This window comes from Arachis stenosperma, chromosome 3 (genome assembly GCF_014773155.1).
Source record: "Arachis stenosperma cultivar V10309 chromosome 3, arast.V10309.gnm1.PFL2, whole genome shotgun sequence".
In the NCBI taxonomy this organism is placed as follows: Eukaryota; Viridiplantae; Streptophyta; class Magnoliopsida; order Fabales; family Fabaceae; genus Arachis; species Arachis stenosperma.
In genome coordinates, this window is record NC_080379.1 from 1,931,675 (window position 1) to 1,949,101 (window position 17,427).

Consider the following 17,427-nt stretch of genomic DNA (forward strand, 5'->3'; position numbering starts at 1 on the left):
GTAGCAAATTTCGGTGTAACACGAGAATATTTGAGTGTATTGTTTAAGAATTTTCGGTGTATGTATGCTGATAAGTTCTGCATAATTTAAAATTCTTTTTTTCCCTTCTCCTCATTTTTTGCTGCTTCTTCTTCTTCTTTTTCATCATCATCATCTTGTTTTTTCTTCTTATTCATTTTTTTTTTCTTGTTTCATCTTCTCAAGTTTATTCTTATTTTACTCTTTTAACAAGAATAAAAACAAAAAAAATCAAACAAAGAAGAAGAAAAAACACATAATGGTACAAAATTACTTGGAAGATGATGAACTTATATTTATTCAACTAAAAAAAAGAAAAATATAAGGAAAAAAGAAGAAAAAAAAAATATATGATTAGAGGAAACATTTTTCTGTATTTGCAGCAAATTGGATGTAACACGAAGATATTTAGATGTAACACGAAGATATTTGAGTATATTATTTAAGAATTTTCGGTGTATGTATGCTGATAAGTTCTGCATAATTCAAAATTTTCCTCTTCCTCTTCTTCATCTTCGGCTGCTTCTTCTTTTTTTTTTTTTATCATCATCACCATTTTCTTCTTCTTCTTTTTCTTATTTATCTTTTCCTTTTTGTTTTACCTTCTTAAGTTTCTTCTTGTTTTACTCTCTTAACAAGAATAAAAAAAAATCAAACAAAGAAGAAGAAGAAATACATAATGCTGCAAAATTACTTAAAAGATGATGAACTTACATTCATTAAACTAAAAGAAAAAAAGAAATAAGGAAAAAAAGAAGGAAAAAATGCAGCATTAGACGAAACATTTTTCTGTATTTAAAGCAAATTTTCGATGTATGGTGCTAATAAGTTTTGCATAATTCAAAATTTTTCCTCTTCCTCTTCCTTATCTTCTGCTGCTTCTTCTTCGTCATCTTATTTCATTTTCTTATAATTATTTTCAAAATCATCTTCACAACTTCCTTCACTTTTTGCAATGATTTTGAGAGATTTTTTAGAGATGTTGATCCTTGTTTGAATTTTGAGCGTTGCAGTTTTGATTGAGAGAGATGAATCGTTTGCACTATTCAAGAGTTGGGAAAGCACGAGTTTACAAGCACTACAAATTGAGAGTTATTTTTGTTGGATTTGTGTCAACTTGTATAATCTTGTATATCAAAAAGACTTGTTGTGTAACAGACCTCATACTTGGCAATCTTACACTCCTGATATAGTATATATAGAGTGCACCTGAAATTAATTTCTGCAATAAGCAAAATTTAGTTTATGATCCCATCCCTTTTGTTATGTGAGTGATTGTATAACCAAAAAGAAATAAAGAGCAATAGAAAATATATTTATATGTTAAATCAAATTGATAGATAAATCCAAACAAAAATTTCGATTCTCTAAAATTTTACATATTTTTGCCTCTGCCTCCAGAAAAAATATTATTTTTCTTTTTCACTCTCTATCCCCCTTCTTTCTCCAGAAAACCCTCAATAAACAAATGCATTTTTTTCTCAATAGAATTACATTTAAACAATAAACTATGTACAAATATTCGACTATCCTAGTTACTTGCAATGAGAGGAACTCTGGAATCTGTTACAGATTGAGCAGCTTCATAGTTCCCATTATTATATCTAACATCACCATTTGCATGTTGTTTTGGAGACTTAGCATCCCAGAATGACTTCAGCAATTCCTCAAATGAGGGAGTTCTTAGTTCTTCTATGGATGAAACACTGGGTAAATTGAAGGGTCTTTTTCTTGGTGTTGAACAGGATGGTTCGTCCACCTATATCAAACATTGTAATTGAAACATAAGAAATAGTATCCACAAGTCATAGATAAAACCATATACTTTCACACAACTTGGCCCAAATGGAAATAGGTGAGGCTGCAATATAGTTTACTAGTTTGGACCTGGTCTAGAGCCTATTACAGGCTATTTTTTAAGTGCTAAGTCTGACCTATTCAGCTGTTATTAAGTCTAATCTATTAATAGACTTGACAATTTTTAAAAACTATTTTTTTCAAAAAGAATTGAAACTACAAATATACAATATACCAACAATGTCTACCACAATATCGAAACTTTAAAATTATTTAAAATATTCAAAATCCACCATGAACTTTAATTATGATTTATGACAAAATTATTCATATATTAACAGGCTCATGCAGGGCTAATAGGCCAGTTAGACTAGTTTATGAGCCTGAATCTTGTGATAGGCTAGGTTAAGTCAAGCTGAACACAGGCCAAGTTGTAGGCCTGGCCGCCTGGCCTATTTCCAACACACAACAAACGGGTTTCATACATTGTTAATAATTGGTGCTTTCACCAAATATCTTGGCTATGTATATAAATGAGGATAGCTATACTTGTGTCTTAAAATTAAAAATACTATAAATTTTGTACATGCTAAATACACGATTGGTGCTCTAAGTATCTTACCGTGTATTCGCTGAGAAGACATTTCCCTGCATTATCAGTTATCTCTACAATTCTATGGTAATGATTGCCCTTTAATTCTCTCAAGTCACCGCAGCATGGCGTAATCATGGAGTTCAGATTCCCACACGCTTCATGATCAAGTTGCAACGAATCTGCATGTGTTTTTTAATTTGTTAATTGATATGTTGATACTTAGGTATGTATACCTGAGGCAATTGTGATGCATAAGTGATAGGGTATGAAATACTGACGTTCAACCGATGAGTTGATGTCCTTGTTTGCTACTTCCGCATCTTCAAGTGTAGTTGACACAGCACTTGAGAATCGAGCTCGTAAAACTTGATTAGCTTCAATTCCTCGCCTGATTAGTAATAGATTGTGGAGAAAAGTGAACCAATTGACACCTCTGATCTAGTAAATTATATAGAGAGAAAAACCTACCCGATAATTGTATCCACAGAAGCAGCATTTCTTTTCTCTAGACTGAGCAAAGACTCTTGAGCATTCCTCCATTGTTGGGAACCAACTTCTGCCTTGTTAAGACTGCAATCATTCATTCAGATTTGGATTAAGCCAATGGAAGAAAGTAGTATGGAGGCAAAGCATGCATTATCCAGGTACATCCATACCAGTTCTGAAGGACTTCCGCAAGGTCATTCTTTCCAGATTCAACAGTGGAAGTATCCTCATGATAGTTGGACTCTGTTTTTTCCATGTGAACTCTCCACTCGGCTTTAACTGAAGAAGTGGAATCTTGCATGGTTAATGTTTCTTGTCGTAGTTTACTGGTTTTACTATTCGCACTCTCACGAAGATCATTAACCGCCATTTGAACCTAGAAAATAAGGAAAAAAAAATGCTAAAAACATGCACTAAGGTAGTTATGGAAAAAACCACAGGTAAGTTAAGCAAGTTTAAAAAAACAGATACCAGTTTTTTCTTCCTAGCATTTGAACTTGCTAGCATTTCTGCCACTTTTTCTAGTAGTTGTTTTTCTTCATAAGCAGCACACTCCTGCACCAGCAAGGAATAAGACTTGCTAAATTAAAAAGAAAAGGAGCACAACATGTTCGGATAGCAATTTCTCATTTTTCAATTTTGTAGAAAAGCACAAGAATTACCTCAAACTTCTTTTCAAGTTCACATAATTTCTTATCGTTGGCAATTTGGGCTTCTTCCACTATTTTGGTTAGATTGGATGCATGTGTATCTAATTTCTCGAAGAAGTTCACGGTTATTTTAGATACAGCACGGGTAGTCTCCACTGATCTAGCATGTGCCTACATGAAATAAAATAAATTTAGCATTTCTAACTAAAAGTTTACCCAATAAATAATAAATCACACACCTGTCTTTGTTGGTGAGCATAAGAGGTTAACTTGGCCTCTTGCTTGTGGAGACTACTTTGAAGATCATTTAGTAATGAATCAGCTTCTAAGGCAATTCCTTTAAAAAGCTGAAATACATATCATGTTAAACAAAGCAAGAAAGCTAAAGTTGAACCAATTCTACAGGGTAAAAGACACTTACATCTTCCAAGGCAGATGAATGCTTTGCTACTTCCGAATTCAAATCCTCAAAAGTTAACTTATTATTTCCCTTAAGCTGCTCAGCTAAATTGTCCAAAGATTTAATGCCAGAAGCATACATGTTTTTCAATTTTCCTACCCGTTCTCTAAGATCTTCAGTAGCCTTCATGAAACATACCAAAACAAAGTTTGTTACTCAGAAAATTTAAGTAACATGCATAATGCCGCATATGGAAACCAACCTCTGCCTTTGTAGATACAAAAGAGTGCATATCTTCCTCCATCTCCTTCAGCTGCTGCTCTTGTTGGATAACAGAGGCTGCAACTGTCTTGTGCAGATTTTCAAGCTGTTGAGCCAACTGAGACTGGAATTTCTGGATAAGTATTCTGTTTCCTTCTTCAATTTTATCCTTCCGTTCTATGGTTGGAATAAACAATTTACCACATGTCAGAGGCACTTTGTCCCTCAACTGATGCTAAAAAAAAGGCACAAAAGAATAACACTAACCAATTTTAGAAAACAGGTTTGTCACATCTGATGCAGCATTCTCAAGCTCCTCCCGCAGCTCAATGGCATGCTGCACAAGTGCTTTCTCTATATGTATATAAAAAATAAAAATTAAATGGATGATAAATCTAAAATCATCAAAGGAAAAGTAAAACATACTACATTACTAATGATTACAACCAAATCAGAAATGGTTTGGAAAAGGAAATACCCAATCTGAAAGCAGGTTGACACATAATAAACAGAATGATTAAACTTCACCAACCAGATTTAAGTAGATTTAATATCAGAAATTCCTTTTCCTTTATTGTTGCATTTGCTTGTTTTTGTCTTTCCTCAAGATCAACTAATGACCGCTCAGTTTCTTCCAGATTTTTCTGAGATTACAGATACCAAAAGTAAGTTTGAATCTCAACCAAGATAAGATTGAAAACAGATTATCAAAGAACAGGTTGAGATCGTGTCTCCTGCATTTTACCTCAGTTTTTTCAAGTTTATCACTTAACTGTGCAGTCAAAAGTTGCTGACAATTGTAAAGTTGATGAAGCTCCATCAGTTGCTGCTTGCAAGTTATAAGGCATGATTCAAAAACCAAGAAATTATAATGACTATATTGCAAAAATATATGACAGCATATACCTTGTCTTTAGAGTCTGCCTCTAGTTCCATTCGTTCTATCTTTTCAGCCATGGCCTATTGAGACAAATAGATTAAAAACTATCAAATTTCTCATAAGTGTGACTAATTTCAATTTATATTAAGAACACAGGTAAAATAACCTTCTTCTCTGCTTCTTCATTAAGATAACGATCACGTGGTATATAGATTCCGTTCTTCTCTCTTGCAGCATATACCTCTGCAAAGGATAAATAAAAGATACATTGTTTTCGTATTAAACACCAACGAAGAATAGTTGATCAACTTGCTATTTGATCTCTTGAAAGAGGGAGGAAGTGACATAAAAACAGAAATAATGTTAATCTAAAACGGTCAACAACCTTGCTTCAGCCTGTCAATTTCAGAATACAGATCCTTAATGAGTGCAGATTTTACCATCTTCTGATTGACCTGACAAAATTATCAACTTCCGACTATTAGATGTGTTCCAATGCAGATCCTTGATGAAAGGCAACCCAACTAAAAAAGGAAGAAAGAACTATGAAAGTGACCTCTGGTTTGTTCTTGATATTTTTAGCACGATGTGCATAATCTAAGGTGCTAAGGGTTTCTTCCAGACAGTGAATGGAGGGTGATATTGTGGCAATAATGCATGTCTTGGTTTTACCACCCAGGGAATCCCTCAACAATCTTGTTAATTTGCTATCCCTGATAGAACAATACATCTTAATGAAAAAATGATATCCCAGGCTGGAAAAGTGAATCAAAAGATTTCAATGAGAATTAGCCAGAATAATTTCAGTTATTCGTACCTATATGGAACATGGCCTGAGTGCTCAACTAGGGCATTAATTACTCGGCCTAGAGTAAGCAAGCTTTTATTTATCTCCCCAGCTTCCCTTGCTCTACCCTGCATGTATTCAATTTTGTAATTTAGTCAACGGGTGCGTAACTTTTACAATGTCAATACCCTTACTCTCAAAAAGTAGTCGATCTTATTGTATGCACAAAAAGAGAGGGCTGTGATATCTTCCCAAATCATATCATTTGAATGTACAGTTCCAAACAAGCATAATCATGTGATACCTCTCTTGCACCAGAACGTGAAATATTCTCAGAGCCAGCGAGATCCACAAGATTCAGCTTCCCACATTTAATCATTTCTTCACCCTCGGGGGTACACTCCTTAATATGAATTGTGATAGAAAAGATGGAGTGAGAACGACTGCTTTGTTTGTTAAGAAGAGTCTCAGCTGTTCGCCGTTTGGCAGAACCTTTTTCCAATATCTTGTAAATTTCATTTGCAGTGCGAACAATCTCTTCTTCTAATCCTCTGACAAAAACACCCCCCTTCCCATCCTCCATAAGGGCTATAGGTTTCTTAGATTTGTCATCTACAAACTTCGAGGTCTCCTCAGGGGCCAAGAGATCTGTTATCTCCTCATTGTAAAGCTCTAAAAATGTTACTTTCATGCTATACTCAGCATTCTGAGCTTCCAATATATCAAAAATCTCTTTCACAGTTCTTGGGATGACACCAGCATCACTTGGAAATTCTCCATTCTACAAAGTCAAAAAAAAAAAGAGAGGAATTGATTCCACATAGAACAAGATAAATACTATAAAGAGCGATGACACAGGTGAAATGAATCACCTTCTTTCTTGCACCTCCTTCCATTGTGTACGTCTTCCCTGTCCCTGTCTGACCATAAGCAAAAATGGTGCAGTTATAGCCCTCAAGCACTTCATTCACAATAGGAGACACTGCCTGTTCATACAGTTCTATCTGCTCGGAGTTGGGACCAAAAACCTACACCAAAGCATACCAAAATTGGAATGATCGCTCGAGTGCAATTGAAAAAATAACCAAAAAAAATATTTTTTTTTTCTAGTTTGATGTTAGTTGTTATGATTAATTTCGATAGCGGACAAGCCAAGTGACAAGTGAGAGGGTATTTCGTAGTCACTCCAACAATGTGACTGGTTTTATTCCGTAAATCTAAATGCAGAAATTCATGAAAATTCCTTATCTAAGCTGGGTTTATTTAGAATATTATACAAAAAGCCTCTCGTAAGCATTACTAATCTGACACTGTCTTTTCCAGTTTCCAGATAAAAGACAGTGATATACAAAACTCTCTCGAAATGACTTGCAGCAGCTAAATTCAACTTAAGTAAAAGCACCATTCTTTAAATAGCAGTAAATACAATTTACTGAATTTAGCATTGTGTGTCTTTAGATTATAAAATTTTTTTTCTCTGTTTAAAACACATCAATATCAGAAGCTTCCAAAATTATAAAATGCTACTATAGTTTCTCCAAAATATTCGATACCCAGACACGCTGAATTCCTTGAGTTTTCAATTTTTAGCATTGAAAACGGAGGGGAAAAAATTTGATCATGTGATATTAAAAAAAAAAAAAGAGCAAAACAAAAACCTTATCAAATGCGAATGTCCTATCGATCTGCTTGTTAGCTATACTCTGCACTGCGGAAACTTCTCTTCTTCCTTCGTTACAAGAAATCACAACCGGCGTATGCAGTCTCGCTTCGTCTTCACTCAACGGCCTAACAAAACAAAATAAAACCGATGATTCAATCTTCCAGAGTTGTAAACTAAACTCAGCGAGTGAACTCAGAGCGAGTTAGCGAGATTGACTCAGCGCGAACCTGCAACGAACGAGGACCTGCACATTGACGCCTTTGTCCTTATCGTGTTTGCTGTGACCATCCGCAGATCGCAGATCTCGCGCCGACGTCGGAGTCTTGTCTCCGCCGGAGCGCGGAGGCTGCGACGGCGATAACGACACTAGTCCTCCTCTCCTCTGCTCCATTGCACCACCACACACAAGCTTCGTGGAAAAAACAAAAAAAACAAAAAAAGAAACGTTACGAGCTTCGAAGTTCGAAATGTGCTTTGGAAAATGGCGATCGCTATAAAGCAGCTGAAACTGAGTTCAAATTGAAGAGTGATTTGTTTTGCGATCCACCATTGTTGATCGGAGTGTGTGGACTGGTTGGATCGAGAATGGAGAATGCGCGATGAAATTGTGAAGAGAATAGAAAAAGAGTGGAATGAAGTGAGGGTGAAAATGAAGAGAGAAAATGAGAGGGAAAAAAAGAAAAAGAAAAAGGAGTTGCCGGCGTTGGAATAATAAGAAGAGATAATAGATGGAATTTGCAGTGACCAGTGAATGAGTGAGAGAGACTTCACCGCAGAACCAATTGCTTCTTTTTCTGTAATTGTGTGCGGTTACTTTCTATTTCCTTCTTTTGAAATTCTTCCTAGTTTATTAAATTAAAATGGTGGATGAAGTTGATATTTGAGAGTCATGAGATGATTTAATTTATTTGACTAAATTTTTATTTAACATCTCTTAAATATTAATTTTATGTGAAGTCGACTGCACCTAAATTTTTATCAATTAAAATAATATATCTGAGGACTAGTAGAATTTGTTTTTCTTTTAGTTAATTGTTTTAGTTTAACAATTTAATAATATAATTTTTTATTTATATTTTTAAATATTAATATTTAATTTATTAATTAAAAATAATAATTTTTGGTTTTTTTAGTATTTTATTAAAATCCACCAAACAAAAGATAATTTTATATTTTTGTAAAATTAGTAAATTCTTATTTTTTATTTATAAAATTAATAAATTTATCTATAAATAAAATTAATATTTGAATATTTATATGATACAAAAATACTTTTTATTAAATAAAATTTTTATTGTTCACAATTAGATTGGTGGTTTGGAAAAATTTTTATTTTTCACAAGTTTTTATTAATATTTCTAAATTTTAATTTTAAATTTATTTGTGAATCGAATTAGATTGATTCGATTTATTATTTATATTCTAAACAAGTAAATCAGATTAAGTTGATTAGATTTATCAAAAAATTTATTCCACATCTCAAAAACGATAAAATATTTTTCTTATTTTAATAAATCGAATTGGACTAATTCGATTTCGATTTGCATATACGTATCAAGTTGCGTATAATAAGTTTTTCTTTTTAAAATATCTGCATAAAACTTATCTCTAATTAATTTATTAAAATAAATGACCCTATTTTTATTGTAGTGTTGTATGGTTCCTCCTTTACCGTTTACAAATTACAAGAGGTTTAGTGGCCCTTGCCAACACTATAATGAGATGTAATAATTTAGTTGTATTTATGTCCCTTAATCACTTGATTAGTCAAACAGGGGATGAAGATCAGTACTCAAGATTTGTACAACTGTGGAAAGTTGCCCTAAATAGCATGCCAAGGGACCCATTGCAAAATTAGTTTACACACAACCTCTACTCAACACTCAACTATAAACAAATATGAATGGAAAGTGACTTTTTTTTTTTTGCGTTTATTTTGAAGTATTGAGATAAAAATTGGAAGACTGAAACTTAATATTATATTTGTTAGTTTAGAGATTGATACTAAAATTTTTGTTTTTGTCTCTAAAATTTTAGTATTTCAGTACTTCCAAAATATAGAGACACATGGGACTAAAATTTTTAGAAATTGAGATTGAAACTTTATTAATATTTTAATATTTTATACCTAAAATATCCTCATTTCAATTAATTAATTCTAATTTTATTTTTTGTGCAAATTAAATTAGAGTTTGATTCTTATTTCAATTTCTGTCTCCCACTTTGCACCAAACAGAATATGAAATTTATTTCAATCTCTGTCTCTTAGTCTCTATCTCTCAGTCTTAGTCTTTCTATATCTGTCTCTCCACTAAATACTACCAAAAAATTTAAAGAGTAAGGTATATTTTGTAACAAAAAAAATTCTATAAAGCCCAACAAGTTATTTCTTATATAAATTAGGGTTTAGCTAAATGTTAAAAGAATAAATGACCATTTGTACCCATGAGAGATAAAAACGCTGACATTTGTACCTATGATAGCTCGAAACTAATCTTGTACTCATGAGAGATGCTGTCCGTGTGACAAAAGTGCCCCGCCTTGGATCTGAGCTTAGTTCGTGCCTTTCCGAACCTACGTGGCACTCCCAAACCCTCCCCCAATCTGAGCCAACCATTCACCATCATCATCTTCATCTTCTTCACCATCACCATAACCTCCATAACCTCCATCACCATCACCTCAGCACCGCCACAGCCACCTCCCTTCACCAAGAACTCATGTTTCTCTCTAGCATTCGATCAAACACCTTGCGTGCAATATTCATGTTACCACATTTTCTATACATTCCAATCAACCTATTGTTCAATTCAACCTCCCCTCGAAACCTCGATATTCTCAAGAACTCATGAACTCTTTTCCCATACTCAAGCGACCTCGTACCCTCGCACAAATTCAACATGGCGAGAAAAACACCATAATCAGCAACAGAACCTTGACCCATGAGTTCCAAAGCTTCAGCAAGCTTACCCTCTTCGCACAACTCAATCAAATTAACGTTCAGGGTGGTTGCATCAAACAGCGCGTTTTGGCGGTTCTGGTCAACCCTATTATGAGTATTATCAAGTTTGGGTTTTGGTTATCTGGGAAGATTCTCCTTCCGTAAAGTTTGGGTCTTTTGAGCGAAACGACCAGTGTGAGTGACGTTTTTACGGCGGGGTTGGACCTTGTTGCTGTTGGTGGTGGGGTTCTTGGAATCGGAAACGGCGTAGGAGCATAGAGGAGTGGAAGGGAGAGAGCAATTGGAGGGTTTCGAAGGAGAGAAGTGTGGGAATTTGGAATGGGATGAGATGACGGTGTTTAATTTGCGGGGAACGGGTCCCAATGACGCCATTGATGAGTGGAGTTTGAGCTCCATGGAGTTCTGATTTTGGAGGCTGTGTGGAACAATTGTTTTGGTGGAGAGAAAGAGCTGGTGCTGTGATTTCTGGGCTCAGCGAAGGTGAGAAGAGGAGAAGAAGAAGAGAAAGGGGCGCGGCGGTGTAAGTTATCGCCGGAGGTTGTGGTGAAGGGAGGTGGCTGTGGCGGTGCTGAGGTGATGGTGATGGAGGTTATGGTAATGGTGATGGTGAAGAAGATGAAGATGATGATGGTGGTGAATGGTTGGCTCAGATTGGGGGAGGGTTTGGGAGTGCCACGTAGGTTCGGAAAGGTACGAACCAAGTTCAAATCCAAGGCGGGGCATTTTTGTCACACGGACAGCATCTCTCATGGTTACAAGGTTAGTTTCGAGCTATCATGGGTACAAATGTCAGCGTTTTCTTCTCTCATGGGTACAAATGGTCATTTATTCAATGTTAAAATTATTATAAATGAAAATTTTTAAATTTTTTATTTTAATAAATACACAATAAATATATTAAAAATTAAATTTTATATTTTTTTATAAAAAAGTTTTTAATTAATAACTTCAACATGTGTATTGATAATAAGAGTTTTACTAATACATACATAACAAATTTTTAACTTATTAAAATTATTATTAATAGTAATTTTTAAATTTTTTTTAATAAATACATCGAAAATTTTCACTTTATATTTTTTATGGAAAATATTCAATTAACAATCTTAATAAGTATCTTAAAAGCATTGATTAACAAAATCCTGATAATAATAATACTGTTTCTATTTAAAAATAATAGTCTCTTTTGCTCTTAAATCTTCTGTTTGTTTGAATATATTAATTTTCTAATAATTAAAAAAAATAATAAAAAACACTTATTTTAAAAACGAATAAATAACTATAATTTTGTAGAAATAAGGTGACATTGTGGTATGGGTATATACTTCCTCGAAACCTTGCACTCTAGCAACAAAATAGCATTTAACTTTGTGATTATGTGAATATAAATTTGATCAAATAAAGTAGTTGGGGGTAGCCACGGGGAATTTCCATTTTGATTAATTAAAACAAAAGTTTAACAGACATATATCCTAAAAAGTATATGTTAGTTAAATTCTTAAAGCAAACATTTCACTTGCAATCAGATAATTAATGATTAACATTTTTTTATTTTCTAATAATGTTTACTATCGTGGAATGAATATAATAATAGTTTGTCATTCACTTAAGAATAAATTTTGGATCACGGAAATTAGATTGTGTTTGTTTATAGAACACTGAGACAAAGAGACGAAGACACAATATCATATTTAATTGAAGAAATATAAATAGAGATAATATGTTTAAAAACACTAAATTAATATATTTTGTGTTCTTCTTGTCTAACAAAAAGCACAACTTATTTTTTTTATTTTTTCTTTCATTATTTTTGTTAATTATATTTTTTATTATTATATTTTTCGTTTTAAAATTTTTGAATGAAAAAAAATAAAAATAAATTATATTTTCATAATTTGTTCTAATTTATTATCAAATAAAATATAAGAATACAAAATTTTGTATTTCTGTTATTTATTATGTCTTATTCTCAATATCTTATTTTATTCTGTTTTTAAAAATAAACGTAGCCTTAATTAATACATTGGATGAACTATTTTTTTATATTATTGACAAAATTATATTACCATGATTTTTACCTGGTGAATGACATATTTTCTTTGATTTTTTGAGATAGACATATATTTAATTTCATGAAAAAATCACAATAGATCTCATAAATATAAAGTATATTATTTACTACTTCCACTCTCAGTATAAGTTAAATTTTTTTGAAAAACCCAATAAAAGTTTTTTATTTTGATATATTAATAATATAAATAATGTTATATAGTCATTTAATTAAATGTATATATATTTAAATATTTTTTTAAAATAATAATTTTAAAAAAATTAGTTACTTTTACTACTATAATAATATTGATCGATAATATACATAAAATTTTATACTATCAACACATAAAAATTTAATTCTATAAAAGAAAAGAGAAATCTTATGAACCTTATTATAGCCAGAAGTAACCTATATCATGAATTAAGCAAACTGTTGAATATTTGACTGTTGTTACATGTGTTAGTTGAATATAAGGCCCAGGGTTGTTAGGAGTAAGTTCATTGGGATAATATTATGTCAGAAGCTTTGTATTAATATAAGGAAATTGTGCCTTTGTATTATTCTATTTTTATAATTTTATTAAATTTTTAATTATATTTAAATATTTTTTATAAATTAAAATTATTTATAATTAAAAATTTAACTAAAATTTTTATTATATATATTTTAAAAAAATATTTTATTAATTTTAATATTTTTTATATAAAAATAATTTAATTATAAAATTAAAAATAATATATAAATTTAATTAAAAATATAAAAATTTAATTAAAAATTTGATAAAATTATAAGAACCAAACAAATAATTAAATTATATAATAATTATATGCCAAATCATTCAGAGTAAAGATCAAAGAATCCAATGACCCACTCCTCTCCACATGACTCTACCCTAATTGCCATGGAATATGTTTTCTTTTTTTTTTCCTTCAATTAAACTTATTCAATAACGATATAATATACAATATATTAATATGTTTACACTTTATGTATTTATTCATGTTTTATTACATTATTATTATTTTATTTATTATTTTTCAAAATAATAATTGCATGCATTTTTATCACGTATATCAAATCAATACAGATTTTTTAACCAAATGAAAGATGGTTTATAGCTCAACATATATGAAATCTGACTACATAAGTTAAATAAAATTGAATACATATACATACATACATTCTACTTGGAATATAACAAGGTTTCAAGTTTGATATAAAACAAGACTTTTATTTTCATTTTAGTTCTCAACTTTTATAAGTTGAAGTTCCAACTTAGTTTTTCTTTTTTAATAGTGCTAGGTGAATAAACTATTATTGAACCAAACTTTTTATTTTTAGTGGAAAAAATCTTTAGAATAGGATCAATATTTTTTTGTTTTTTCTGTTTCTCTTCTTACTTTTATCTTCTCAATACTTTTTTTTCCTCTTTCAACACATTTCTTATTATTTCCTTCATATTCTTTTATTTATAACGAATTTCCATATTTATTGTAAAAATGTATATGGTTTTTCTCTAAAAAAATTTGTGTTTCTATTATTTAAATAAAAAATCAATCATTTTTGAGCGAATGATTGTAGAGTGACTAATTTTTTTATATTAAATTATTATCGGTGATTTTTATTAATATTATGATATTTTAGTGTAATACAATAATATAAAAAATTGTAAAATAAAAAAATCATGAGTAATAATTTCAAATTGGGCAGAAAATAAAAAGTAAATAAAAAAATTGTGAATTACAATTTTAAATTGGACAAAGAAAACAGACTATTTTTAATTGTTTAACTTAAAAAAATATATAATTGATAAAATTGCGAGTTACGATTTTTTGTTATAAAAATTGTCTGCACCAATTTATATTATATATTACACCAATTTAAACTCATATTAATGTATTATACAATTTCATTTATAGTATAAAAAATAAGAATAATATTATATGTATATCAAAATTAGCCATCAATATAAATATATATTGAAATATAAATTATATTAAAAATAAATTAAATCACACATATATTTATATATAAATACATCAGTGATTTAGTAGCTGATTTTAATATACATAAAATATTTAAAAAAAAAAATTAGCGTTACAGAGTCGTTAGATCTTTCTGTAGCCTGACATTCAGAGATGCCAGATTCTGATTCTTTTGCAGCTTCAATTCCTTCGAACACATACTCTTAATAGTCTTATGTTCTGTTCTATTAAGTACTATCTTGCCCTTTTTCACACTAATAATAATAATTTAACAAAACAACAAATTGCTCCCCTAAAAGTTGCAAACAATGCAGACACCAAAGCCTACACGATGTCGTTAGTATATATTGATTAGTATTAGTATACATATTAATAGATATTATTGTTTATTAATTTATATTTTTATTAATTAAATGTATATAACAGTAGCAAATATGATGACATTAATTAAGATGGTAACTATTTTAAGTTTAAACTAAAAAGATTATGAATTTAAATTTTAGACATTAGAATATATATTTTATAGATTATATATAATAAAATTTTTTAAAATTAAAGACATTATACATCAAACCTCTCTCATATTTTAATTATATGTCACGATGCTATTATTTTTAGTTTAAGTTGATACTATGATGATATAGTATTAAAATTCTATATTAAAATAATTTAAAATTTGATTATTAGTGAACTTTAAAAAAAAAAACCTATATAAAAAAGGAAGTAAATCCAAAAGAATCACTTGTTTAAGAAAGAGGGTTAGATATATAATTTTCTTTTACTATCTTAAATTTTTGAGAGAAGTAACAGTATAACAGTATGTATGTGTACGTGCGTACATGTGTGCGTGTATGTGTTGGGGTTCAAATTTTATTTCATTGGCCAATAATAAACTCTTAAATAGAATTTTAATTTGTGCATTAGTTCTTGACCTGCCAATTAAAAGATATTATGAGAAACCAAAATATATATATACGAAGAGAGAGGGAGAGAAGTATGCAAGTAGATAATATGTTTAACTAAAAGATGTTAGTGTGTGAGAATTTTCCTTTCAACTTTTATATATCACACATGGGAAGTAAAATAAATAATATAGCACATTACTATTTTATTTTATTCAACAAACTACATTTATTTTAGGGATGTACATTGTCTGATTCGATTTGAAAGTCTAGTTTTGAATATTTTAGAGATTAATTTAGTGTGATTTTATTGAATTTAGAGTCGGATAATGACCTCAAAAATAGATCCGGTTATTATTTATGGTTGGATCCAAGTCAAGATGAATCCGGCTTCACCTGACCTATGTGTATTCTAAGAGGATTAAAAAAGGTATATATGTTTTAAATTAATTTTAATATTATGTTATATTAATTATAAGCTTATTGTTTATTTTTAATCACACTTAGTTGAATTAGAAAATAGATCAAAGAAGCACGAAATAATTTATAGATAAATTCAAATTCAAATATGGATATTAACTTCTTGTTAACAAGAATGTTTTTTTTTTTATAAATAAGTATATCAAAATTTTTTGACATAAAATTTATTAAAGTCCGAACTTTACCGATTTTGATATAGTTTTAGTATGATCCGAAAGCAGTATGATTTCACCGGATTTAAAACTGGACAAGAATTTTAAAAATAGACTTGGTTATTATTTAGGACCATATCCAGATCAAGACGAATCCAGATTCATCCGACTATGTACACCCGTATTTCTTTTAATCGTTCCAGTAAAAATGGAAATAAACCCTAATTTCAGTCACAACAATCATGGTAATGTTGATGATATATATAGAATGGGTTTAATTATTCTATTAATCCTTATAGTTTCGCGAAATTTTCAATTAGTTTCCTATACTTTTTTTTTTCTTTTAATTTAATATCTGTACCATTTTTTTTTTCAATTAGGTCCCTCTTGACAGTAATTAGTTTAATTCTATAGAAACCCAATTAAAAAAAATTAGTGTAGAGATCCAAATAAAAAAAATATATAAAGACCTAATTAAAAAAATTTGATACAAAGACTCAATTAAAAAAATAGAAATTTAATTAAAAGTTTCACGAAAAAAATAATTAAACCCATAGGATAAGATGGGTTGTGGTTAGGCCTCCAAATTAATTATAACATGATAGTTAATTATTGTTATAGTCTAGTAAATTAATTACCATGTGGAAAAAGTAAAGATACTAAGCAAAAATGTTCATAGTACAAAAATGGAGATTTTGGTAATATTTTGCTTTCAAGGTAGTAGCTATATATATAGCTGAAGCATTAAGGCTACTAAATTTTCCATATCACAGAAAATGGTCAAATTTATGTGATGGACAACAATAACCCCTAACGTTCAAAGTATAGCATCTAGATTCTAGCTAGCTAGAACAATAATGCCATGTGCTAACATACTTTAATGTTGTATAATGTTGTTCTCTTAATTAACGATTGTGTTTTTTTCCATTGTCTTCAAGCCATAGAATGAATGAACGAAGCAGATTAATTAAGTATGGACCTAAATTCTAAGGTAATAAAAAAGAAAAGTACTAAAGAAGGCCAAAGGAATGATTCTGAAAACTCTTGCTTTATGTTCTAATATCAATCTCTTAACTTTGACATTTTAACAAGTCCTCATTGACAAAGATGTGATAGTAAACCTAATTTTCTCTTCTTCAATTTTTTCCCACCTAATGTCAAGTGATAAAATAACACTTTGGAAGCTACCAAAAAGGATGCATCCCTAAGTATTATAAACTATTTTTTTCCTCCCATTTTCAAGTCTAACACTAGTGAATTAGACAACAAACAAATTAAATATGTTGAATTCTACCTTAATAAATATTATCAAGGGGTTTTCAGGTATAAATCTTAGTTGAAGAAAAAGCTAAAGTT

At 30.3% G+C, this 17,427-nt stretch overlaps 2 protein-coding genes across 4 annotated transcripts; both read right to left on the minus strand.

The window, feature by feature from the left end:
- Positions 1-1,388: 1,388 nt before the first annotated feature.
- Positions 1,389-8,219, minus strand: LOC130966554 (kinesin-like protein KIN-5D). Of its 3 annotated transcripts, none has more exons than XM_057891372.1 (22): positions 7,765-8,219; positions 7,533-7,662; positions 6,747-6,902; positions 6,179-6,655; positions 5,905-6,002; positions 5,644-5,800; positions 5,473-5,542; positions 5,254-5,330; positions 5,114-5,167; positions 4,953-4,997; positions 4,740-4,851; positions 4,475-4,561; positions 4,209-4,384; positions 3,968-4,129; positions 3,786-3,893; positions 3,559-3,717; positions 3,368-3,451; positions 3,067-3,272; positions 2,879-2,980; positions 2,689-2,798; positions 2,438-2,589; positions 1,389-1,777 (listed from the first exon to the last, which is right to left on the minus strand). In XM_057891372.1, the coding sequence occupies exons 1-22, from the start codon at positions 7,926-7,928 to the stop codon at positions 1,550-1,552; spliced, it is 3,114 nt and encodes a 1,037-aa protein (XP_057747355.1). In that variant the 5' UTR covers positions 7,929-8,219; the 3' UTR covers positions 1,389-1,549. The 3 variants fall into 3 exon arrangements, with proteins under 3 accessions (XP_057747355.1, XP_057747354.1, XP_057747353.1); XM_057891371.1 differs by having other exon boundaries at positions 4,953-5,033; XM_057891370.1 differs by having other exon boundaries at positions 4,953-5,036.
- Positions 8,220-10,011: 1,792 nt separating this feature from the next.
- LOC130969216 (uncharacterized) lies at positions 10,012-10,871 on the minus strand. The gene is made up of 3 exons (XM_057894858.1): positions 10,704-10,871; positions 10,366-10,574; positions 10,012-10,267 (listed from the first exon to the last, which is right to left on the minus strand). Exons 1-3 carry the CDS (start codon positions 10,869-10,871, stop codon positions 10,012-10,014), a joined length of 633 nt encoding a protein of 210 aa, XP_057750841.1.
- Between the last annotated feature and the right edge of the window lie 6,556 nt (positions 10,872-17,427).